Below are 27,085 nucleotides of genomic sequence, written 5' to 3'. Positions count from 1 at the left end.
TTTTCTTGTATAAGAAAGGGATTGGGATTATACTCTACTTAGAGGAAGAGGGGATTAGGAGAGATCAGGGAAAAGGAGTATGTTTCAGGGCAGAATTAGTAAGGTTCATTTGGAGGTGGCAGAGAAACAGAAGACGTGTGGAGAATAAAGAAAAGGACTTCAGAGATGAGATGTTTTTATTGCTTATCTTTAATTAGATATACTGGAATATTAAAGAATAGAGCAAGTTAGATTGTCCCCTACTGACTTCAATTTCCAATGCTTTGCCCCTTATTACTAGCTGTGTCTCCAGAGGCAGGATCCAGGTTTAAAAAGGTCTAAGGACAGCAACTGAAGACTAGTAACTAGGTTGGAATTAGAATAGGTAGAGTGTGCACTTTACATGCACAAAGCCCTGGATTCAATCTCCAATACCAAAAGAAAAAAAAATTAGAGAAGATGGTTTCTATAGTCACAGCTCTTTGATATGGCTATTTATAATATTTTTAAAAAATGAACTTAAGTACAGTAGTTATAAATTGGAGACTTTCTGCTCTAAATCATATACTACAGAAATTTTTCATATCTTTGTGTGTGTGTTTGTGTGTCTTAAAAACTAAATCTGCTTAATAGTTTCAAAGTTTTTATTTAATTCAAACTTTTATTCTTTGCAGTTCTGTAGATCAACCCAGGGTTTCAAGCATACCATGTAACACAGGCACTCTACAGCTACACCACAACCTATAGTTTTAAGATTTTTAAATCAAGGCACAAATTGGATTAGTAATTCCTTACAAAAACTCTTGTATATGCTAAAAAATGCAGTACCATGTTGAAGTATCAAATAGTTACCTTTTCTTCTACCTTTCCCTTATTAAAATTCTACCTATTTTTCAAGGCCCAACTTTTTTCTTTTTCTTTTCTGAAGATTCACCATATATTTGGCTTTTATCATATATTGACTTATTACTTAAAAACTTTTTTTCACACTCCAGTTTTATCTTCCTAGCAAAATTGTAAATTTCTGAGAAACTGTATTCATTTACTCATCAAACACTATTAAGTGTCAGCAGATACATGTTCTCTATATAGTAATGCTAAACCAGATTTACTTACATGATGAATTGTTCAGATGCTGATCTCGAAGTGTATGAAGTTCTCCAAGTAACTTGTCCATTTTTTGTTTCTTTTCCTGCAGCACTCTCATTTTGCTAAAAAGTTGAACTTTCTCATCAGGCAAATGATCTGAAATTGATGGATTCCTGCTCTGGGAAACCTCCCTAGTTAAAGAAAGACTTTCTGCCTGTCTTCTATTATCTGGAACAGCTGGAGGCTTATTAAAAAAAAAATAGAATTAAGGCAATTAAAAGTTGCATTCTCATCTTAAAAAATATTCTTTATAAGAGGTATCAGTGGGTTTCCATTTCTACTCCCAAATTAAATACTATTTTCTGATATGCCACCACAACACATAAATGATTTCATATACATATGTAACCATACGGTGGTCCTGGGTTCACTGGTTATCATTATTGTCTATATCTAAATAGATGCTGCTAACAATGCCATATTTTACATCGAATAAACCTTCAAATATCTTTTTCTTATTTCTGCTTAGAACCACCATTACAAGCTTTTAATTTCCTAACTATCAAATTTTCCTACACTTTTTTTGGGGTGGTGGTGGTGGTAAAGGGAATTGAATCCTGGAGTGTTCTACCTCTGAGCCATATCCCTGTTTTTAAAAATTTTAATTTGAAATAAGGTCTTGAATATGAGACAGGCCTTGAACTTGAGATCCTCCTGCCTCAGCCTCCAGAGTATCTAAGAGGTATGCCCAGTCGTGTGCCTGGCCAACTTTTTTATTTAATTATGAAACATATCAAGAATGTACTAAGGCTTAGGGAATCATACAGTAGATACCTACCAGTGAGCCTCATCAAATTTCCCCACATTTGTATCCATTCTTTTTATTTTTTATTGGGGTGGGGGGGCACACCAGAGATGGAGCTCAAGGGCACTCAAACATGGAATCACATCTCCACTCCTATTTTGTATTTTATTTAGAGACAGGGTCTCACTGAATTGCATTAGTGCCTTGCTAAGTTGCTGAGGCTGGCTTTGAACTTGAGATCCTCCAGCCTCAGCCTCCCAAGATACTGGGATTACAAGCATGGGCCGCTGCATCCAGCCTCATTCTTTTTACTTTTTAAGAGAAATATAACATCAAAGACACTAAGCTAAAGCTCTAAGTACTCTTCCCCAATCCCACTACCCACTCCAGATGTAACCACAATCTGAAATTTGTAACAGCTATGTATGTATCCATAAAAACTTACACATTTTAAAATATTAAATAAGCAGTATCCTTCTTAAATTTATCAGTTTTCATTCATTAGCTCTATTTCATTTATTCAAATTACTATGCAGAATTTCATGAAATGTATATATTATATATATATACATATATATTATTTATTAACTCATTTTCCTAGACATTTCTTTTGGTTCTGGTTTTTTGCTATTAGTACAATACTACCATAAACATTTCCTGTATTTACATCCTTGTAAACATCTGATTCTTTAGGGTAGATCATGGCAGGGTCATTAGAAAAAAATTACTAAATATTGCTAAGCAACTCTCCAAAGTAGTTGAATCATATTCTTTTATTTTCACTTGATTAATCAGCAAAAAGACCGAAGAGACAATGCACCTTCAATTACACATATTTCCAGTGGAAAGGTATTAATTTACCCTAATTACCAAAGCCCACATATTGAAAATATGCATTTATATCATTATTTACAAAGTTCTCATATTATAACACTATTAATTCTCAAATTAAATTTAAGAACTTTCTTAAAATTGTTAGCAACTTTTACTTGAGATTCTCCTGTCTCAGCCTTCTGAGCCCTTGGGATCATAGGTGTGTGTCACCAGGCGTGGCAAAATTGTTAGCAATTTTAAAATGCTCCAAGGACATTGACTTGAATCTAACAGAAATCTTATTGGTTATGACCAATAGTCTTCTGGGGCAGGGGGTGGGGAAGGAAGTATTATCTAATAAGAGAGAAAAAGAAAATTTCACTTAGCACTTCATTCAAAGTACATTTTGCTCTAATTTGGTGTTTTTGAAAGTATAGTCTCCCAGAACAGCAGCAATAAAATCATGTGGAGAAAAGCCCACTCAAACCTTATGAATTCATAATTTTGGAGATAAAGGGACTCCAAATGTGATGTTTATGTTTATTAAAGTCAGAAAACCACTGTTCTAATGAATGTGATTTTAAAATCAACCATGCAAAAAATTGTTACCTGAGAATCACGAAGCTGATTATGAAAACGCTGAATTAAATCATTTAATTCTTCATTTAGTTCAGATGTTATACTGACTCCAGATAAGCTACCTGTAGTTTCTCCAACTGAAAAAAAAAAATGAATAACTATTCATTAATATAAATAAATCATTTTTTAAGTTCTGAGAAGCTAAATATAAAGTGAGGGAAAATTCACCTAAAATAATGTGAATTAATGAACCTTCTTATTTATCTGCCAAATAATCCTTTTATTATAAGTGTCTGTCTATTCTAAAAATAAAGGACAACTGCAAAACTATAGTATAGTGCCTCATTTTTTTTCTGACCCAACATACAAGGAGTAATGGTGTTATAACCCAATTAAAAACCTGTGACTCAATGCATTAGGGGTGGAGCAGGTTTATCCAAACAACCCATCCTTATCTCCACTTCTAACTTTCTTTGTCTCCTGAAAAATAAGAATTTCAGGGCTGACAATTCCACATATATACTCCAAACTCTATATGAGAAATAAAGAAGTTACGGTCCGTAACTAGTATATACCTTGCGAAATACTCTTTCCCATGACAACTGTGCTGCTTCTCTTAAACACCAGAAGATTAAATAGTGTAACTCTGATGAGTATCCCTCTGAAAAATCTCATACATACGGGAGCAAATCTATTTAAAAATACTACACTAAAATTCTTTTTGTAGTATTGTATAAAATAAATTCAAATCCAAATTCCTATTCATTCTATTCTTGTTCCTTGCCTTGTGATAGTTTATTTTTTAAAAGATACTGTGTGTTTACTTAAAAAGGTTCATATTTAGAAATATGAAGAAGACCTCTGGCCTAAAATTCAAAAAAATCTGACTCTTTCTGTATAAGCCTAGGGAAAAAAGAAACTTTGATATAAAACAAGAATAAGAATAAAAGTTTTAGGTATGGTTATAGTTTGGATGAGGTGTTCCGAAAAGCTCAAAAAAGTTTTGGAGGTGGAATAATTGGGTTGTGAAAAGCTTAACCTAATCAGTGCACTTATTTCCCTGATAGAGATTAACTGGGTCATAACTGGGTGGAGGACGTGGGTAATTGTGAATATGCCCTTGGGGTATATATTTCTTCTCCTCAGTGGGTAGAGAAGTCTTTTTTTGCTTCTTGGTTCCATTTTTCCTAGCTGTCTTCCTTTGCCATGCCCTTTCACCATGATGACCTGCCTCACCTTGAGCCCAGAGGAAATGGAATCAGCCAGTCATCTATGGACTGAGACCTCTGAAACCCTGAGACCCAAACAAACTTTTCCTTCTCTATATTGCTGTTGTCAAATCTTTTGTAACAGTAGCAAAGAAAGCTAACTAAAACAGGTACTAATCTACAATTCTATCATAATCAAATGAGATGATGTAAATATTCAAGATTAATGTAACTATCACGGGAAATCTTTAAAGTCTGATAGTTCAAATTTGAAAATATTTAAAGAGTTACTTCTTAACTAGGATTGTCTTCATATTGAAATAATTTATTTTCCAAAATTATGTACTTTCTAAGTATAAATATAAATACAACGGTACCCTGCATTTTATGAGGAAAAATTAGTATAATTATTAATACACACAACATATATTAAATAAGATATAACAACAGTGATCAGACAGCTGAGTTGGTAGGCTAGATCTGGAGAGCAGTATAAAATAACTCACAAAACAAGTAGTCTCGGGACGTAAGTTCACTAGCAAAAATGAGATGCTCAAAGGAAAAAAAATATTAGAATGTAATGATAGAATACTCTATTAGGAAACATAATTTAGCCACTAGAAGAGTGTGTCATAAACTCCTATCACTTTTTACCCCCTAAATACACACAATTATTATTTGTCAATTAAAAATAAAACTAAAAAAATAGCCTAACTGAACTTAATTAAGTAATTATCTTAATTTAACAACAAAAAAAATTAAAACATTCAGGTGAAGGTAATGAGACAAACTACAATACTAAATACTAAACAATTCAATAAAACTTTCAACTAAATGATACATAGCTATGATGAGAAAAAGAAGAAATGAACATTTCTGAGTCTCAAGAAAACTAATATGAAATTATACTCAAAAAAAACTAGTATACAAAATTGGAGATCTAATTGAAATAACTGAGCTACTACTAACATTGAATGGTAAAGTGCTCTATAAATTTATTTATTACCTCACTTAAGGTTTTTAATACTTCCTTAGGAGGCAAACAAAGAATGGCAATCCTAGTTGAATAAAGTACAAAAACTGGAAATAAAAGCATCAAGAGCCCTATCAATCTGAAGCACAAAAACAGAACTACAGCCTGTCCCTTTTACCTCTTAAGGGTACTCTCTGATGAAAAGGAGAGCGAGCTGTCTGTCTGCATCGTACAGTATGATGGCCAGGAGTTGTCCCTGCAACCTTTTCTGCATAACCAGAGAAAAGCACAGGATAGGGTAAGCCTCGTATGCAGGTTTCTAAACTAGTCAACAATCACAACCTGACTATATAATAACATCATCAACCTTGCAATATAAGTGTTTATTGAGCCTTGCTTATAAAAACATTTGAAGATTGTCATACCAGAATCGTCCATCACAGCGATAGCTTGCTCTGCTTTATGCTGCAGAGCTAGAAGAGCAGCTTGTCGTCCCTGCAGAGCTCGCAGTTGCTCCTGCTGTTGTAACATCCTTTTTAATAAATCATGTTGTTTCTTCAAATTTTCTATCTCTTCCATAGGCTCCTGTTCAGGATCTCTGGCCTGGAAAATAAGACCAACAATACTTATATCTATATTAAAATCCATTTTCCCCTTTTGACTACAAAAATGGCAATATATGTACATAAATAATACATTAGTATTAAATATGCAACCCTATATACAATTTTAGTAGACCTAAATAAAAAAGAATCAGAATAGAATGATAACATACAGATAGCCTGCCATGTTAAAGAGTTAGGTAATTTCATAGTATAAGATCAGAAGCAATAGCTTATCATGAAGAGGAATTAACAAAAGGAAAGAAAGGAAAAAGACATACAAAACATAAAACAGAAAAATTGACAAGGGCAAGGAGTTACCTACATACGCACACACACACACAGAAGAATGAGGGGAACCACAGCCAATAAAAAATTGAGAACAGTTTAGACTAGGTTAATGCCCAAAAAGTCTCTGTAAAAAGGCCAAACTAAGAAACTTTTCGCCCCACTCTTGGAAGTGATGCTACAAACACAATGCAAGACTCAGAGGCTCTGGCAAGAGAATGAGAATGAGAAACACAATGCAAGCCTCAGCACCTTAGCAAGATGATCCTGTCTCAAGATAAAAGGAATGGGGATATAGCAAAGGGGTAAAGTGCCCCTGGGTTCAATTTCCATCCCTAGTACCAAAGCATACAAAATAACACAATACAAAAAAAAAAAAAAAAAAAAAAAAGACTCAGACAACAAACCCACTAATTTCTTTCTAACCAAGGACAAAACTTTAAAAATAAAGTTACTTGATAATTTTATGTAAAAAGGCTTGAATGTAACTGCATCACATTAGGCATATAAAACGCAGAAAATTGTGTATTTCATATCATACTATTACATTTTTTTACTTTTAAATTATGCCCATTCAGCTGAGTCTGAGGACATAAAATAGAAGTAAATACTTACAAATTCCCCCAAAATGATAGTTAGGAAGTTATCATTCTGCCTAAAAGTAAAGTAAGAGATTAAACAAGCAGCACTGATAAGAAACAATCAACTTTTAGACATTAATTTTAAAATCATACAAAATGTAATCCAACAAGAAAAAAGAAAAGTCAAAGATATGAATTTAAATATAACCCCAAAACAATAATTTTTAACATAAATTATGCAGTAAATATATATCAGTTGGGCTGGGGATGTGGCTCAAGCGGTAGCGCGCTCGCCTGGCATGCGTGAGGCCCGGGTTCGATCCTCAGCACCACATACCAACAAAGATGTTGTGTCCGCCGAAAACTAAAAAATAAATATTAAAAATTCTCTCTCTCTCTCTCTCTCTCTCTCTCTCCTCTCTCACTCTCTCTTTAAAAAAAAAATATATATATATATATATCAGTATTTTTTCGTCAGTGATTTACCATAATTTTTTTAATTTAAAAATTCTATGATTTTACCTAACATTTACATAAAATATTCACCTTTGTTTTATTTAGGCAATTTTAAATTTGTCTTGCTAACAAATTTTTGTTGGAGGTTTTGTATATTTTAAATAAGTGATCCTCGCCCCCTTTATAAAATTACTAAGGGGAGTAAAAAAGCTCAATAATTTCAAGAAAAAACATACTGATCTACTTTCCATATGTACACCTGAATTCTGGACAAATAATGGAGAACAACAGATGGCTCAAAGTAAGTTTCTTTCTGGCTGACATCCCTTCCCAGTACTATGTAAATGCCTCTTTTCTTTAACTCCCCAAATAGAATGCATCAGTATTGTAACTAAGAATGCGTAACTGTGAAAACATTTTACATATGTGACTAAGAAATAAAATAGGAAATAGACTTATGATAAAAATATTTAATGTCCACATCAGAAGAGCCTGATCAGTGCCATATCTACTTATTCTGGACAATTTCTAAACTTTATGTACATAGGACAGAAGTAATCTATAATTTTGGTTAGCCTGCTACTTACTGAAGGCTTTTCTATTGTGAATTCCTAATAAACTACAACCCTTTTCAAAGTAACTACTGTTTACTCAGTTTTCTGCCATCCTACACAAGAGGAAGGATGTTATTTATATTTATATATTTATTTAATATATATTTGTTATTTATATTCATCCCTATTAAAAAAATCATCTTCTTAGTTCTGGCATATTTCAAGACTTTACGTCTTAGGAAAAAACCTGGAACACTAGGAATAATTGTCAATAGTCCTCTCAGATTTGGTAAAAGATCATTTCACAATAATTTCAACAAAGTCATTGGTAAAATGTAAAAAAAAAAAGAACAAAACAGGTACATTATCTCATTGGAATGAGATATGAGAGAACTACAACGATTTTCATATTTTTCATTAATCCAAAAATGAACTTCCAACAATTTTTTAAGTTTGTGGAGTTCTATCACCACTTAATAACTTTTGTACCCATGTAAATAACATTTCAGACAGATATTTACAAAAGCTGAGTAAAAGGAAGAGGTGTAGACTATGAACAAATGCAAAGAAAGTGAGGATGGCAGAATGAAAATAAAATTACCTCGGAATAAAAACATGCCCAGAAGGTACTTGGAATAGAAATACAAAAAGGAAGTCAAGATTATATCTATCTATCCTTCAAATGTATACTTTTTTTTTTGGCAGTACTGGGGATTGAACAGAGGGCCCTGAACATGCTAGGCAAATACTCCACCATTGAGCTACATCCCCAGCCTTTTCTTATTTTTATTTTTTACATTGAGAAGGGTGTCTCTAAGTTGTACAGGCTGGCCTAGATCCTCCTGCCTCAGTAGCTAGGATTAGAGGTATGTACCACTTTTATTTAAACTCAAAAGAGTTTAAATAAAACTACATTTTTACTTAACAGATAAATTATAAAAACAAATAACTTAGTCATAAAATCCCAAACTGCATATATATGAGTCAAATTTCATTAAGTCCAAGGTCTTCCTTTCTTCCACTAATCTGGCATACCTCTGGTAATTATTCATAGATCCAAATATATTTTTACAGTTTCAGACAATTTTTACTATAATTTTTTCATGTGAAAAGTGAGGAACTGTGAACCCAGAGAAGACAAAGCTGTAATTTGTCCAAGGGCACAATTAAGCTAAGTCAGGTTCCTACTTTCTTTTTTACTGTTCTTTACATCATAGTGTCTGCTCCTAAATACTATGCTTGGGTTCTAAACACAAAGTATAAAATACAATTTCTAAAGAGGCAGAGCTGGTTGGAGAGAGAAGGCTACCTCATGTAAAATAATTAGAAACGGTAAAAATAATAGCAAAAGAAAACAATGAGGGTATGGGTATTTGTGGAAGGCTTCTTTTGTAAAATTATGCAAAATATCATGTCTATAAAATATTTCATAAAATGGAATCTGCTTCTGTAGGTGAATATTACCAGAATATTACTCATTTCATATCAAGCTGCAACTCATAAGGTTGTTTTCCACTCTGAATCTCAGACTTCAACCTTTTTTTCCTAACATAACACATTTTGAAAGGATTCTAAAAAGGAGGAAATAGGGAAGGAATGGTGAGAATAATAGATTCTGTTTAGCAGAGGAAAAAATAAAGTCAAATGTTGGGAATAAATTTTATCCTAGGAAATTAAAATCATTTCAGGAACTGAGTACTAATAAAACCACACTAGGATGACCTTAAGAATCAAGATTAAAGACAAATTGTAATAAACTCCAAATTCACTTATAAAAATAATTTTCAAAGAAACTTAAGAATAGAAAAGAGTTTTCAATAACACATTATGGGGATAAAAATAGAGCTAAGATAAACTAGACTGTACTGTCAACTCTCAAATTTTGTTACTATTCAGGATAAAAGGAGACAAAAATTCCAAAGGATATTATTGTGGTTCATGTTCACTTTCTCCTCTTCACTGCTACTAGTTTTTAAAATAATCACCCACTTTACTCCTCTGTTGGGGCACCATTTACTTAATTAACACTTTAAATTGCAAGATCCCCATAACTGATTTCAAACTGTGTCCTCGAACTCTACAAAACCAAACAAAAAACACAAACTGCCAAAAATCTAGAATTAAGTTTTGTGATTTTTCAACAGTCATAAAAAGAAAATATAAATATCTACAAAATAGAGAAGAAAGATCCAGTTGGAGATAATAAGCTATTAATAAAACATGAAATTAATATTGTATATACTCAATTATTAAAACACTTTGCTCTTGCAAAAGGATATAAATACTTTTATGAATGCTATTTTTATCCAAACTTTCAGGTGGAACTACATAAACTTATGTTCAATACCTTTATGCAAATCATAGAAAATTAAAAGAAAGAACATTTAAATCAAACACTGAAAGAAACCCAGCAAAAACATTAATAAACAAGTCTACTACATAATTACTTTTCCTAAAAAAAAGGTTTCCAATAAAAACAAAAATATAAACAACTATAAAGCTTATCATTCTTACAAAGAGAAGAAAGCTAATAGCTTGCTCAATTTTCTTTTTCTTTTTTTTTAAAAGAAAGAGGAGGAAGAAAAGAGAGAGAGAAAGAGAGAATTTTTTTAATATTTATTTTTCAGTTTTTCAGTGGACACAACATCTACAATGCCCCGCGCACACCAGGCGAGTGCGTTACCACTTAAGCCACATCCTCAGCCCTCAATTTTCTTTTTCTTTGATGAATTACCACAGAAAATAAGACAAAATGAAAAGTATCATAATGCACAAACACTAATATCAGAAACAAAAGGTAACTGACTAATAGTCTGGATTTAAGAATGTTAGGTATTTTGAGCCTAGATAACAAAAAAAAGGAAATCAAATTACACTTTAAATACTTTGTTAATGTAAATTAAAATCAGCTGCCACATATAATCCATGGGAAGGTATATAAGAAAGCAGAAAGAAATAAAAATGCTAAGGGATAGCATTTTACCAAAGCAAGTTACAGTATAATAATTAACCATGTTAATAATTTATGTATTTAAGAGTAATAGCAAGAACAGAAAGCAAATAAGGAAAAGGAATATGAACAAAAGAGGTGCTACTTAGAGACTTCCCAAGTTAATATTGTGAAGTATACCTTTGAGGGAAATCCACGTTTTCGGCTATATTTCCTATTAGGCCTCAGTTCCCTGTCATTCTGAGGAGGTCTGTCACCTTTCCCTTTTGGACTTGTAGTAACGTCAATGTCTGAAACCTGTTCTCGTGAGGCTGAATTCCCTAGTTTGTCCTCAATGCACGGCCGAATTCTCAGACTAAAAGATGCCTCCTTTATTAAATAGTGTAGCATATTAATTTCTTAATACAAACTTCTGTTTAACATATAAGCCAGTCTTTTAAATAAACACAAAAGTTACCCAGTTCATCTTTAAAAAAGTAATCCAACCCCACCCGAAGTGGCAATAAAATCAATCAGAACTTTACATTTTTTAGACTAAATTGTTACTTATTATAATTAATAAATATCATATCCTAGCTACACAAAGCTGTTAAAGCATATTTTAACATTTATCCTACAACATATTATTAAGCAATTTCCATAATGTTATGGCTTTATGTTATTATGCAAAAAATTCTCATCATGGTGAACACTTCAAAAATTAGAATATAAACTATAATAATCAACTATACCATTTCCCACCCTTCTCCAATAAATTTTTTTATCCACATTGCCCCAACCCTTCCATTTCTGCTGGTATGTAAGGAAGAAATTATTTTCAGCACCACTGTACATAGAAAAACTATTTCCCCATAGTAGAATCCATTCTTCAACAACTGTTTGGATCAAGCCTTCTGAGCATTTCCTGGTGAAAGCAAGGTAGAGAAAAAAAAAAAAAAAACATTCAAATTCCCTCTTCAAATTAGGAAGGGCAGGGAAGAGAAAGGAGGCAGATAAGAAACTATGCAGGTGAATACTAAAAGGAAACAAACTCTCAAATTCCTAATGCTGAATGGTATTTTGGAACAAATCTCAAAAACAGGAGATATATATATATATGGTTATCCTTTCAAAAGAAAATCTTTATGGTAATAGGTTTTAAAGTTTACTAATGTATAGGCGTACCTGTTAAAATAAAAATGCTTGCAAGTATACTAGTTTTAAAGCACACTAATATCTGTGAGTAAAGTCTTTTCTACAAACCTTTCCTCAAAAGTTCTGTAAATTATTATTTTCCAAAGCATGGTTTCATGCTTTGGAAATTTCAAAAGAAATTTCACTTTTCAGTCAGAAATTACAGTATTGGCAGGAGCTGTGATGCACACCTGTAATTCCAGCAACTTAGGAGGCTGAGGCATGAGGGTCACAAATTCAAGAACAGTCTCAGCAACTTACCAAGACTCTGTCTCAAAATTAAAGACATAAAGTCCTAGGGATACAGCTCAGTGGTAGAGCACCCCTAGGTTCAATCCCCAGTACCACACACGCCCACACACAAAATACAGTATTTTTCTCACTATGAAAAAAATAATAATGAAAATGCTGTCCTGTCCTATTTACTACTCTATCTAAATATTTCAATCATCTGGTTTTGCTACAGTACCAAACTAGGGCTTGAGAAATTAAAAATCCTAATATTCTTAAAATGCTCCCCAATGGCAAATAACATGAATACTTTTCCAATAAATTATAGACTTAGTAATCATGAGTATCATTAGTGATTACAATACCCCTTACATCCACAATAAATTTTAACTCATCCAATGCCTCCTAAAATTAGTAAAATTATACTTAAACAAATTAGAAAAACTATTTCTGAAAGCTAAAGTTCAGAAATTATTAAATTTTCAAATTAGCCATCAAAAGTACTTTAATGTGGGCTGGGGTTGTGGTTCAGTGGCAGAGCGCTTGCCTCACACATGTAAGGCACTAGGTTCGATCCTCAGCACCACATAAAAATAAATAAAGCGAAATAAAGATTAAAATTTTTTTTAAAAAGTACTTTAATATAATTAAAATTTTTAAACATCCATTAAAACATACATACAGCATTAATAGTTTGAGGGTTTCTTCCCCTGGAATACACTTTTCATTAAAGAACGCCTATAAAATATCACTGTGAAAAATGGGGGGGAAGTTTAAACCTTCATTTCCAGCACTTTAATTACCAAAAAGCCGCTTACCGTGGTATCTGAAGCCTCAGACTGCACATCTATGTTTAGCGATGTGCTCTCAGCTACAGAACCAGATCCCACAGCTGAGTCTATAGTCCGAACATCCTCCTCCTCATTTTCTCTAGCCTGAAATATTTTAGTGGTATAAATCATACAACTATTAAAAAGGGCAGTAAAATGTTATAATGGGTGGCAAGATTTTTTGAAAATACGTTAACTCCTCTAGGATAGCATCAAAATGTCATCAGTGATATATTATAAAAATAACTCGATGTTATAAAAAGATACAAAACTTACAAGAATTTTTTGGAGAAATTTCATGTATGACTTTTCTTGTTCTTTAAGGTGATCTATTAGATGAGTAAGGCGTTCAACATTAGCAGATCTTTCATTTTTCTCCACAAGATCTTCTCGCATGGAGCTAGCTTTAGTAATATAGTCACGAATTTGAACAAGTCTACTTACAATCTGCAGGGGAAATATTAAAAAGAAAAATAGCATGATACACATCATGTAAAACTTAACATAACCATCTCAATAGCAACAATTTTATAGATTTTTACTTCAAAAAGAATAATGGTACATCTAGATTTATTATATGAATCCATACATGCAAAAAGTCTGAATCAAATTTGGATTTTAATCAATATAATTGGCAAGATTAAAAATCACTATCAATTTAAAAATAAATTTCAAAACTATTTTACCTTATATTAACTTGATAAATACTAGTTATAAAAGAAACTATTATTTATACAAATTTCCTTCTAATGTTTTTTATGCCTAAGTATTATCCTTTGAAAAGTACTTTTAAAAATACTACCATTAAAAAATTATTAGCGAAAATCTATTAATCACATTGTTTCTAATCTCCCTTTACCAAAATTAGCCATTCATTATTTTGTGAATAAAAGAAATCTTAGTGAACCTATATGCCATATTTCCAATCATTTAGTTTAAAAAATATTTATTCTACTTTAAGTATATCTGGTATATTGAGGAAGAGGGTCAGGGAAATACTTTAATTCCACCTAACTAAAATTCCTATGTGCATAACTAATATAGTTCTTTAAATATTAATGTTTATTCTTTGAGGTTTGTGAAAACAAGCAAAATAAACTAGTTTTATCACCTGGCTGCTCTCCATTGCAGGCTCTCCTCTACCATCTTCTTCAGAGACTTGACAGTTTTGCAAAAGGTCATTACTTAAAGCAGTAGCAAACAATTCTTTACATTGTGTTGATCCAATCACTTCTCTTTTTTGAAGACTTGCAGCCACATCTTTGCTCTTGTTAGTGTTAATCTGCATAGGCAAAAAGTTGAAGGGCTTTCGGTTTTCACTAAGCTGCCGTTTGTTGTTAGCTGCAGTGGCTCTACCTTGAGAATCACTTCCAATGCTTCTCTATACATGAAAATGAAATCAAATCACAAACAGTAATCTTTAACCACTTTTTAAAAATGTTCTTAGCTTCATCATCAAGTATTGATTCAGCAGACATAGCTTTGTAATAAAATATGAAAAAGCTTCAGATCTACAAAATTTAATTAGCACTTCCTAGTTCTCATTTTCTTCCGACAACTGATGAATATGAACAAAATTAGTCTAGGTGACTTATCAGAACTTGTGGGCCATATTTATAATTAATACTGCTATTTGTTACTTCCTTACAGAATTTTTATAGTCTTTGGAACCAACGAATCAATGTTATTTAATATTAACATCAGCATAAAGACCTATGTGCAGCACTATTTTGAAAAAAGTATTCAGTTTAGTATCTGGTATAAATTAAGTATTAACTAATAATTTCCCTTTTCTGTAAATGTGGAAACATTTCTCTTTAAAGCACGTGTGACAGTAAAACATTGGTCAAGAGTTCATTATCATGTCTATTGGCTTTTAGATTAAAAATTCATCTAAGCTTTATTTCAGTGATTATATAAATACAAGTCAGTTTTAACTATAAAATATTTTTATTTATTTAATCATATCCACATAATTCATTTAACAAAAACATCCACAAATTCTTATTTTATCCATATTGCGAGATTCAGTTACTGTTGCAACAAAGCCATTCATAGATACTTTCCTCTTTTATAATTAAAAACTCATATTTCTATGAATTGTCTCTACACCTCAATCCATGGGTAGATATTCGTGCTAACCTTATTTTACCCTTTCCTGGTCACAGATGACCTGGAAAAGAAATACATATCCAATTCAAACTGGTATAATTGTATTTTAGGTAATCTTGTACATCCCACACTTAACCAATAAATATGCTAAAGCTAAACTGGATACTTCCACTTACTTTTTTTTCCTTTTTTTGGCAACAGGGATTGAACTCAGGGACACTCAACCACTGAGCCACATCTCCAGCCCTGTTTTATATTTTATTTAGAGACAGAGTCTCACTGAATTGCTCAACGTCTCACTTTTGCCGAGGCTGGCTTTGAACTCTCAATACTCCTGCCTCAGCCTCCCAAGCCACTGTGATTAAAGGCATGCACCACTGCACCTTCCCTTTCCACTTATTTAATAACAATTTTTGTTCAGTTAGTATCATGCAAAATTTAATTTCATAATGAAATAATTTAAATTAGTTATTAGCATAGTAATAAACTCCAGAAAGATGTCTTTGGCAAGCTGAGAAATAATACTGTTACCCACCTCTAGCAATTACAGAAATGCAAATGAAAACTACAATGAAATTTGATCTCATTCCAGTCAGAATGGCAATTATCAAGAATACAATTAACAATAAATGCTGGCAAGGACATGGGGAAAAGGGTACATTCCATACATTGTTGGTAGGGCTGCAAATTGGTGCAGCCACTCAAGAAAGCAGTATGAAGATTCCTCAAAAAACAGGAATGGAACCACCATATAACCATCAATTCCACTCCTCAGTATATACCCAAAGGATTTAAAATCAGAACACTTCAGTGATGTAGCCACACCAATGTTTATAGCAGCACAATTCAAAATAGCTAAGCTATGGAGCCAACCTAGGTGCCCTTCAACAGTTGAATACATAAAGAAAATGTGTGTATATATATATATATATATATATATACATATGATGGAATATTACTCAGCCTTAAAAAAGAAATTATGGCATTTGCAGGTATATAGATGGAGCTGGAGACTAACATGCTAAGTGAAAAAAGCCAGTCCCCAAAAGTCAAAAATAGACAGACTACTTTTTCTGATATGCAGAAGCTAACCCAAAATAAGTGTTGGGCGGTGGCAGGGGGGGAGGGGACTTAAAAGAAAAAAAATAGTAGATTGATTAGTGGAGTAGACAAAGGAGAATGAAGTGAAGGAAGGAGGGATAGGATGGGGAAAGAGAAATGAATCTGACCTAACTATGTTATGTTCATATATGAATACTACAGTGAATCTCACCATCATGTTAACCCATAAAACATTAATTAAAAAAATAAGTAAATGAAAGATCAGTAGAATTGAGGGAAGGGAACAGGGGGAAGGAGGAGGGGAGGGCAAGGGACATACTGGGGACTGAATTAGAACAAATTATATTCCATACTTTTAAAATTATGTCAAAATGAAACCTGTTGTCATGTACAACTTAAAAGAACCAATTAAAAACAAAGAAAAAAAACCTGTTTCTTCCAAAAGACATAGTAGTATCATCGAGTATTAAAATTCTTTTTCCACAGCACAGAAACCTTTTAAAAAGTACAAGGCTCAATTCTTTTTTTAAAAAATATTTTTTAGTTGTATATGGATATAATATCTTTATTTTTTTAATTTATTTTTATGTAGTGCTGAAGATCCAATCCAGGTCCTCACATATGCTAGGCAAGCACCCCACCACTGAGTCACAGCCACAACCCTCAATCTTTTATTCTTAAGAGAAATTACTAAATCAATTTCAACTATTTCCCCATAGATAAAACTTGATTTTTAAAATAATTCACAAACCTGATCTAAGTCACTGAAGTTTATCCGTTGTTTAAGTTTCTCTAATTCTGCCTGCTCTGGAACAGACATCTGAGTCATATATCTACTATGTGGAAATGTATGTGGAGTCTTTGTTCTTCGCCTTCCAACTCCTGGTGATGACTCCGGAGAAATCTCATTAGTTACCCTTTTATCGCTTTCTACACCAAACTTTTTCTTATTCTTTTCTGATGATCTATTTGCCTTCTTCTGCTGGCCACCCCAATCCTTTAAAAAAGTAAAAGCATAAGTTAATCTGGCCTCTATCAAATCAGGAAAATAATTTGATAAGCTTAAAAATCTTTGATCAGTCTTAAGATTAAGGCAACAACACTTTTTGTGTAAACATACACCTTAGAGACATTTATGTCAATTAACCCATTTCCCCCCATTATTGTATCTATGCTAAATCACAGCCTATCCTTCAGAAAATAGATTACTTTCCTATTATACATCACTGACAAATCCCCAAATCTCAACCTTAGAATCTAAACATTTTCAAAAGCGTTTTAAATTTTTTTTCTATTTATAAATTAAATAGTGAAATAAACTATAGACAAGTTTACTGGCCTCCTTTAGATTGAAGTCAGCATGCACAATAAAAAAAGACAACAGATCTGAAATCAACCTGGGTTCTAAAATAATTACTGTTTTTTAAAGAAATGTTCTACTGGGTGACCCTAGGCAATTTATTTAACTTACTATAGTCTGCTTCCTAATGCATAAAATCCTAAACTTTAAAATGGGATTAAAAATGAAATACATAAACATCTAATACAGTGCTTCACATTTAGTAAGCAATAAATGTAACTATTATTTTTATAGACAATGATGTATTATATAATACCACACACAGAATTAAAATATGCTTAACATTATTGCTATAAAAAATTTTTATTAATTACACCCACATACCCTAATTCATTCAACAAAAACATCTATAATTCCTACCTTATCCATATTAGTTACTACTATAATGAAACCATTTGGGTTACTTTTCTCATTTATAATAAAACTTGCCTCTCTATGAACTGTCCCTTCCATATATAGGTATTCCTGTCAACCCTTTATACTTACCCTACTCTCTCCTGGCCATAGCTGAAGGGAAAAGAAATACATATGCAATCCAAATTAGGAAAATCTTATCCCAAATTTTCAATTTGGAAATAAGAGATAACCAATCAGCATATAATTGTAGCCATAACTGAAAACTTTAAAATGATGGGGCAATTACACGATAACTTCATGGACCAGAGAAGCAGATAATCCTAGTCTGTGAAGAGAAAACTGGGTTAAGAAGTACTTTGAACTGGTCATGGTGGCGCATGCCTTAATCCCAGTGACTCAGGAGACTGAGGCAGGAGGATTTCAAGTTTGAGGTCAGCCTTAGCAACTTAGCTAGACCCTATCTCAAAATAGAAAGTAAAAAAGGGCTGGGGATGTGGCTCAGTGATTAACCCACCACTGGTCTCAACCCCACCGATAACAAAAAAAAAAAAAAAAGTACTTAGAAGCAGAGTCACAGTAGAAATAGAGTGGATTCTTGACAACTTTCCAGTTCCTTTTTCCAGTCCCTTCCCTAAAATCCACCTATATTCCTTCATATAGTTTCCATAAAACACCTTTATATCCTTATAACAAATCTCCTTTTTAGTTTAAGCTAAGTCAAATTGATTTGTTAGTTATAATCAAAGGGTCTTCAACTAATAATGAATAGTCCAGGGTACCTTAATATATTAGCTAGCAATGTTAATAAACAGTGAGTTAGATTTGATGTGGAGAAAGCTGCATTTTAACATTAGAAATCAACAACACCATCAATAGTAAGATATCATACCATATTGTTGAGTCGGTCATCAACACTTTCATTGCTCCAGTTTGGTAAATCCTGATCATTCATTCCTTCTTCAAAAGGACCTCCTCCTGTGGCCATATTGGCTTTAACAATTAATTTCCTGAAAGACAAGTAAAAACTAAGGGTTTTAACACATAAAAATAAGTTTCAATGTTTAAATCATTTCATGAAACTCAGCATATAAAGGAATTTCTGAAACACTAATTTTGTGAAAATAAAAAGAAGCACTATCAACCATATGTTACAGACAACATCAACTTTATCTTAGGTGCTATCATATATTATGTTATCATGAGTTAAGTAGCTTGAGTAGAGAAGGAAAAGAAACCCTCTGTATATCCATTATGTGCACTGCATGCTTTAAGATTATTTTAACTTACTCAACACAGTCCTAAAACGTAAAGAAAATAGGTAGGAAAGAACTTTTTAACAGAACCAGTGCACTGTTAATGAACTTGGCATAAAAGTGATACCACAAGAAAACTGGCATTAGTTTTATTCCAAAGATCCAAAAAAGTTAGAACTACTCTGCATGGAACAAGGAGAAACAAGATATATCAGAACGTTAAGTAAGATGACAAGAAGGTGGGGAGACAGGAGCAGATCAAGGTGGGGTGAAGGGCCAATAAAATCCAAGAGTGCAATGGCTAAAATACATTTTAAGAACAGTGATGTAGTAACCATAGCTTCCCTTATTTGCTGAAGTCTACCAAGCTCCCCAGAGATTTTTGCTTGGGCATGTGAAAATAAGGACAAGAACTTAATGTCATACCTGGGTTAAAGAGACTAGAAACAGAAGCAGCAATGGTGGAAGCAAAGGTTCAGAAGCAGAAATGGTCATGAGAAAAAATTTCTACATAATCTAGTAGAGGACTCTGGATTTCCAATAGTTATAAAATTATGTAGGAGTAAGAAATGTTGAGATAATTTTATCTAAAATTTAAGGGACAGGGAGAGCCATTAGACTACAAACAAAAGTAATAATATTCAAAAGAGTTAGATAATTTTACTATAGTCATTGTGCTAAAAGGGCAAAAAAGATTAAATCCAAACTGCTTCAATTCTAAGATCCATTTGCTGCAGCATAAAAGCAAAAAGATCATCATCCATGACTAAACAGGATTAATCCCATGGATATTTTAATGCTAGAATGTTTATTAGAATACATATTACATTAACAGATTACATAACAAGTTAAATCTTATCTTCTCAAAATAAAGTGATGTGATAAAATTCAACAAATATTTGAAAATCTTAAAAACAACAAATACACTGAGATTTTCCTTAGTTATTAAAACTGTTTGTAATCTTTGAAATAGCATACATTAATAACTCTCCAAATAGCTGAAAAGAAGTATATTTAAAACCAACAGTCAACATTATACATAAAATAAGACATGAAGGACAATCCTACAAAAGCCAAAATAAGAATGCCACATTCAATTTAGTAAAGCACCGTTTCAAAAGTTCTATGAAAAAAAGAAAGAAAAAATATGAATATTAATATTGAAAAAAGGTGAGATTCTTAAAGAACATGCATTAAAAAATTTAGAGAACTTCAAATTATTACCAATACCCACTCAAAAAAAAATAATGGAAGCCAGGCGTGGTGGCACATGCCTGTAATCCCAGACACTTGGAAGGCTAATGCAAGAAGATTCCAAGTTTAAGGCAAGTTGGGCAACGTAGCAAGACCCTGTTTCAAAATAAAATTTTAAAAAGTTTGGAGACATAGCTCAGTGGTCCAGCACTTGCCTGGCATCTGTGTGGGACCTTGGGTTCAATCCCCAGTACCACAAAAAAATATACAAATATATAGTTACGTATGTAGGGGAAATGATGCTACAGTAACATACACAAATTATCTAAGAATAATATAATTTTCCCCTTGTGAAGAAACACTATTACATGCTATAAAACAATATAATAGGTAATTAAACGGGAAGTCCAAATATTGCAATCATATCATTTTTCTAAATGCTTAATGTAATTCCAATAAAAATCCCACCGGGATCCTTCTTGAAACTTGAAAAATGATTCTAAAATTCATCTGGAAAAATAAATAAGCCAGAACAAATATTGGTATATGGAAAATAAAAGCAAGTAGAGGTCAGGAGGGTATTAAATTAATTTAAGACATTCAACCATGAATATCTATATATAAATTAGTACCAGCTCAAGAAAGAAAATACTCAGCACCACACAGAATACTTTACGTCCATTATATCACTTTATCCTCACAATTCTACAACATAGGATTATTCAGTTGATAGGACAATTTGCTAACAATTTTCAAGACTTATTAAGAACCTTGGTAATCTTTCTTAACTGGAATTCTTTATCTCAAACACAGAATATAGAAAAATGACTTCAGTCATTATTTTCTCATTTCTCCCATGGACATATCCTGATACTATTCTACACGGAAGTTAATTTCATAGTAAATAATAAATGTCTTATTGCATTAAAGTTTAATCCTCCTAATGTTAAGAAAAGCTATCTTAAACCACAAATATTGTAAATAAATTAAAAACAGACAAGACAAAAATTCATAAGATAAAAAAACAAATAAGAAAATAGAATGGATTTAAAAATACAGACTTTACTAAACTTAGAATACAGAGCAAGGCATGGTGGCACACTCCTGTAATCCCAGAAACTCAGGATTCTAAGGCAGGAGGATCACTAGTTCAAAGCCAGGCTAATAAGCAACTCAGAAAGACCCTAAGCAACATAATGATATCCTGTCTCAAAATCTAAATAAAAGTTCTGGGATGTAGCTCAGTGGTTAAGTGCCCCTGGGTTCAATCTCTGGTACCAAAACAAAAAACAAAACAAAAAAGAAATCACACATACACACAGAAAAAAAATTCAACAGACTTTACTCACATAAAAATGAATCCTGCCAAGCATGATGGCTAAGTTTGTAATCCTGAATACTCAGGAGGCTGAGGCAGGAGGATCACAAGATTAAGAACAGCCCTGGCAAATTAGTGAGACTCTGTCTCAAAATTTAAAAAAGGGGTAGGGATGTAGCTCAGTGGTATAGTGTTCCTTGGCTCAATCCCAGCACCACTACAATAAGAACAAAAAAGTTAATCTTAAGCATTCTGAGAATAAATACTAAATGACAAACTGGGGGAAAAGGATCAAACAAATATGAAGGTTAGTTAATACCTTTAGCACATGAAGAATTAAGGATATTACAAAAAAAAGTAAACATAAAATAATAAAAAATATTAACAAAGTACAGCACCAAATTAAAATAAGACTCTATTAAACTTGTTAAATTTCATATAAATTACATACTACCTAATCCTGGTTGAGAGTAAAGGGAAAATGGAACACTCAGATACTATGATGAGAACGTAAACTGATATAATCTTTCGGAAAAGTATTTTGGCAATACTTCATCAAGAACTAAAACAGAGTTCTGACCTAAAATTTATAAATCTCCATATCCAACCTAAGAATACAACCTTAAATTTAAGATTTTACTAAATGTCAAATGACAGGATGCATGTTATTAGACAAATTGTCCTATACCCACAGGTAGACTACTAAGCCCCCTTTAAAATATATAATTACAAAGGCTAAACAACATAACATCTTTATAGTGTAAAAAGTCACATAATATTAAGAGGAAAAAGCAGTATGAAAATTGTATACAGACTTTTAAAAAATAGGAAGTATACTAAAGTGCTTTTATTAAACTAATTATTGGTTACAGGGTAGAAATGAGATTACTTTTTCCCTCTTTTCTCTGATTTATATATATTTAAGCAATCATTTGTATTATTTTTAACCTAGAAGTATATTTAGGGCCTTTTAAAATAGTTAATACCCTAAGAGAGTTATTTCCAGTGAACTGAAACAACTCATTTAAACAAAATGTTCTGCAACAACTGTTTTCTAGAAGTAATGACATTAATATTAATGTCAGTAATATTAAAGGAGCTCCAAAAATACAAATGCAATAGAGGTGTTAGTGTACTTTTTAGAAAGTACTAAAAACATCTGGTGGCAGAGTTCTTGCCTGGCATATAGGGTCCTAAATTCAATCCCTAGTCTGACCAAAAAAAAAAAAAAAAGTATTAAAAGGAAATTGTATTTTTTTAATATTTATTTTTTAGTTTTAGGTGGACACAATATCTTTATTTTTATGTGATGCTGAGGATTGATCCCAGTGCCTCATGCATGCTAGGCGAGCACTCTATCACTGAGCCACAAACCTCAGCCCCCAAAGGAAACTGTTTTTAAATGCAAATTAGACAGCTAGGGATATAGTTTAGTGCTAAAGTACTTGCCCAGCATGAAGAAGCCCTGGGTTCAATTCCTAGTACTGCACAAATAAGTAAATAGGTTAGAAGATTAAATTATGATATTTAAGTAAAAATTCTCATATGCTAGCTTTTTCTTCAAATACAGTATGCTGTTCTTTCTTTTTTTGTGTGTTTTGTACTGGAGGTTGAAACCAGGGCCTCACACATACTAGGCAAGTATTTTATCCCTGAGCTACATCCCCAACCTACATGTTTTACTTTCTGTCAAAACAACAATAAAGTAAACTCACTTTAAGATAAATTAATTAACAATATATTTGGAGAAGGTCTTACATTCTATTTCTGAATTACAATAAATTTCCTATAGCCAGCTACGGTGGTGGCCCACACCTGTAATCCCAGAAACTCAAAGGATGAGGCAGGAGGAGTATCTCAAGTTTGAAGTCAACCTCAGCAGCTCAGTGAAGCCCTAAGCAACTTAGCAAGATGCTGTGTCAAAATAAAAAATTAAAAAAGGGCTGGGATGTGACTCAGTGGTTAATCACCCCGGTTCAATCCATGATATTTAAAAAAAAAAAAAAAAAAAAAAAAAAAAAAACCTAAAATGAAGAACTTGTTCTAAAGGTGAATTTATATATCAATGACTAAATACTATTAAGTAAGTTTCTAAAACAGTTCAAAAATTGTACATTATAATTATTTGGGGAAAAAATTATAGAATTTTTAAAAATCTTTTAAAAGACTATTTACTAAAGTATTATCTACTGTTAGTAAAATAATTTTGTCCACTGTTATACTGCAATTGCCATATAGAATATTAACTTAATAATGATACCAAATGTATCATTTGGATGAATTCTCAAAACATGAACATTCAGCAGATTTCTCAAAGATAGTAAATATCTCCCCTATACAATGTAGAAAACAGTAGCAAGGGACTGGGGTAGTGGCTCAGCAGTAAAAGAGCAGTTGCTTAGTAAGTGCAAGGCCCTGGGTTCAATCCTCAACGCCACATAGAAATAAATACATAAAATAAAGATATTGTGTCCTACTACAACTAAAAAATAAATATTAAAAGAAAGAAAGAAAAGAGTAGCAAGTCAAAGCCACCATTAAAAATATGGGATCTCAGCTGGGGTCGTAGCTCAGTGGTACAGCACTTGCCTAGCACATGTGAGGCAAGGGGTTTGATCCTCAGCACCACATAAAAATAAATACAGGTATTGTGTCCATCCACAACTAAAACAAAATTAAAAAACAAATATGGATCTCTGCCCTCTAAATTTTAATCTATAGACCTATTAATGTAAATTAATATTTAGAATAATAAAAAGATTCCCATAATCAAAAGACTAGGAATGTAAAGAGAAATGTAAAAAAAAAAAAAAATCTGGCTGTGCACAATGCCTCAAACCTGTAACCCCAACAACTTGGGAAGCTGAGGTAGAAGGATCCCAATTTGAGGCCAGCCTACACAACTTTGCAAGATCATAGAAATAAAACAATAAAAAGGATTGTGGATATAAATCAGTGATAGGGTGCCTCTGGGTTCAATCTCCAGTAAAGTGGGGCAGGGGAGGGGGACCAATTCAAGCAAGATTTCTGTGGTAGAATCAATACAACTTGGAGACTATTACAATTGGGAGATGAGGAATCAGTTACAGGATGAATCCTAGGTTTCTAGCTTAAGCAACTAGGTATATGATAATCATGTCAAAGTGATTAGAAATGAAACAAGTTTTAATTGTTGAGAGAAAAGAATGATGAATTCAATTTTAGAAATATTAGGTTTGAGGTACTTATGCTACACCCAATTAAATTCATCTAGTAAGCAAATACACATTTCTCACAAGAAAAATCTCAGCTACAGAGATAGATCTGTAAGTCATCCAGTCATAAATAAAAGTACTTTGAAAGTGGGCAAGAGGGCTCAGGAAGAAGATGATGAGTAAGAAAAGATTAAATCTTAAAGGACATTCACATTTAGAGAGAGAGAAGAAAAGGACAGCAAGAAGGCACAGAGTTTAGGACAGAAAACAGGAAGTGTGCCAAGAAGGAGGGGAGGGTGTTTTACCAAGGACAAGCATGTGATGAGAAACCAAATGTTACCTTTGTCAAATAAGAAAAGCACTGAGAAGTGTCCACCTGGATTTAGCAACAAGGTTACTGTTGACCTTGGTAAGAGCAACTTCAGCAAAGCAATGAGTTCAATTCCATAACTAGGATGCATTATTGAGAGAAAGGAGAAAAAAATAAAGGAAATCACTAGACAACAGTCTTAAGAAATTAATTCATGAAGAGAAGCAAGCAGAAATGATCATGAAGAATAAAATGGAACTATCCTAAGCATGTTTAAAATTTGTCAGGAAGAGCCTAAGGAGGGTAAAATTGAAGATGCAGCGGAGAAAGGAGATTGGATATGGTCTCTGAGAAAATACGAGCAACTGGGATCCAAGGCAAAAGAAAAATGATTAGCTTTTAATTTTTTATTTCTTTTCAGCTATGTATGACAGTAGCATGTGTTTTGACATATTACACATACATGGAGCTTAACTTATTCTAATTAGGATTCCATTCATGTAGTTGAATGATTAGTTTTAGATAGACAGAGGAACATCTCTTTCACTGAAAGGAAAGGATGTAACTGGACAGTGGTTAGCAGATTCAGTACTAGGAAACTGAGAGAGATCACAAGTCCTGTGAAGTAGGAAAGACTGTATGTTAAAGGTTAAAGGGTGAGATGCAGTGGCTGCCGAGATCTGAAAAGAAAGAGTGGCGAACAGAAAGACTAAAGGCAGCACTAAGTACTTAGGTGAAACCAGAGACCATTCACTAGTTTGTTAACATGCATTACATTTTTTTTTCTTCTCCAAAAATGCTTATAGGCCTTGTAATAAATTCTCCACTGAATTCATCCAAGGTTGGGACCTTGACAGGCAGGTTCAATATACAATGAGATGAGAAAGTTGAAGCTGCTAAAAAACAAATGGTATGGGTAATGGATGAAAGAATGAACATCTGAATAAAATTCTTTTACTTTAAAGAAGCATTCTTACTCATACTAAAGGAAGTTGAAACAGTTAAATTTGTGAGTTTCACTTATCTAATTTTGACAGTCCTACTGGGCTTCCTTATCTTGCTAATAAAAATATAAAATGTAAATACACTATAGCAATTTTAAGCTACTTGCCATGATTTTTCTTTTTTTTTTTTAAATCAGGGATTGAACTCAAGGGCACTCAGCCACTGAGCCACATCCCAGCCCAATTTTTGTATTTTATTTACAGATGGGGTCTCACTGAATTGTTTAGTGCCTTGCCATATGCTGAGGCTGGCTATGAACTCGAGATCCTGTCTCAGCCTCCATAGCCTCTGGGATTACAGGCGCATACCATTGTGCCCAGCAATTTTTTTTTTTTTTAAGGAAAATCCTATTACAGAATTCTTACTAGAGAGAAGCATCATATACAAGTAGAATATCACAGTTTTACTACCATGAAAATACCTACAACTGAAGTTTGCCTTTGAAATAAGAATATGAAGTAAAGAGCTGGGTGTGTGGGCTGTGGATGTGGCTCAAGCAGTAGCGCACTCAGCTAGCATGTGCCGAGTTCTGGGTTCGATCTTCAGCACCACATAAAAATAAAATAAAGATGTTGTGTCCACCAAAAACTGAAAAAAAAAAAAAAAGAGCTGGGTGTGGTGGTGCACACCTATAATCCCAGCTACTTGCGAAGCCTAGGCAGGAGGATTGCAAACTCAAGGCTAGCCTCAGCAATTTAGTGAGGCTCTAAGTAACTTAGCAAGACCCTGTCTCAATATGAAAAATAAAAAGGACTGGGAATGTGGTTCAGTGCTAAAGTGTCTCTGGGTTCAATCCCCAGTACCTAAAT

The 27,085-nt window shown here is 32.8% G+C and overlaps 1 protein-coding gene across 10 annotated transcripts in view; it reads right to left on the bottom strand.

Annotated features, from left to right (window-relative positions):
* Pcm1 (pericentriolar material 1) overlaps positions 1 to 27,085 on the bottom strand; it is a 95,218-nt gene that overhangs the window by 62,148 nt on the left and 5,985 nt on the right. For 5 of the 10 annotated variants that reach the window (XM_026389421.2, XM_026389426.2, XM_026389425.2 and 2 more), the window contains 9 exons: positions 18,892 to 19,009; positions 17,037 to 17,282; positions 14,223 to 14,492; positions 13,388 to 13,558; positions 13,100 to 13,216; positions 5,872 to 6,049; positions 5,625 to 5,714; positions 3,296 to 3,402; positions 1,096 to 1,312 (listed from right to left, as the gene is read on the bottom strand). In XM_026389421.2, the coding sequence (XP_026245206.2) occupies positions 1,096 to 1,312; positions 3,296 to 3,402; positions 5,625 to 5,714; positions 5,872 to 6,049; positions 13,100 to 13,216; positions 13,388 to 13,558; positions 14,223 to 14,492; positions 17,037 to 17,282; positions 18,892 to 18,987 (1,492 nt within the window). In that variant the 5' untranslated portion in view covers positions 18,988 to 19,009. The remainder of the gene's footprint in view (positions 1 to 1,095; positions 1,313 to 3,295; positions 3,403 to 5,624; positions 5,715 to 5,871; positions 6,050 to 13,099; positions 13,217 to 13,387; positions 13,559 to 14,222; positions 14,493 to 17,036; positions 17,283 to 18,891; positions 19,010 to 27,085) is intronic. The other 5 variants (XM_026389427.2, XM_026389431.2, XM_026389429.2 and 2 more) reach the window with 3 other exon arrangements.

Source organism: Urocitellus parryii, chromosome 14 (genome assembly GCF_045843805.1).
Source record: "Urocitellus parryii isolate mUroPar1 chromosome 14, mUroPar1.hap1, whole genome shotgun sequence".
Lineage (NCBI taxonomy): Eukaryota > Metazoa > Chordata > Mammalia > Rodentia > Sciuridae > Urocitellus > Urocitellus parryii.
Note: the sequence above shows the minus strand (reverse complement) of the source record. Positions and strands in the feature narration are given on the sequence as shown.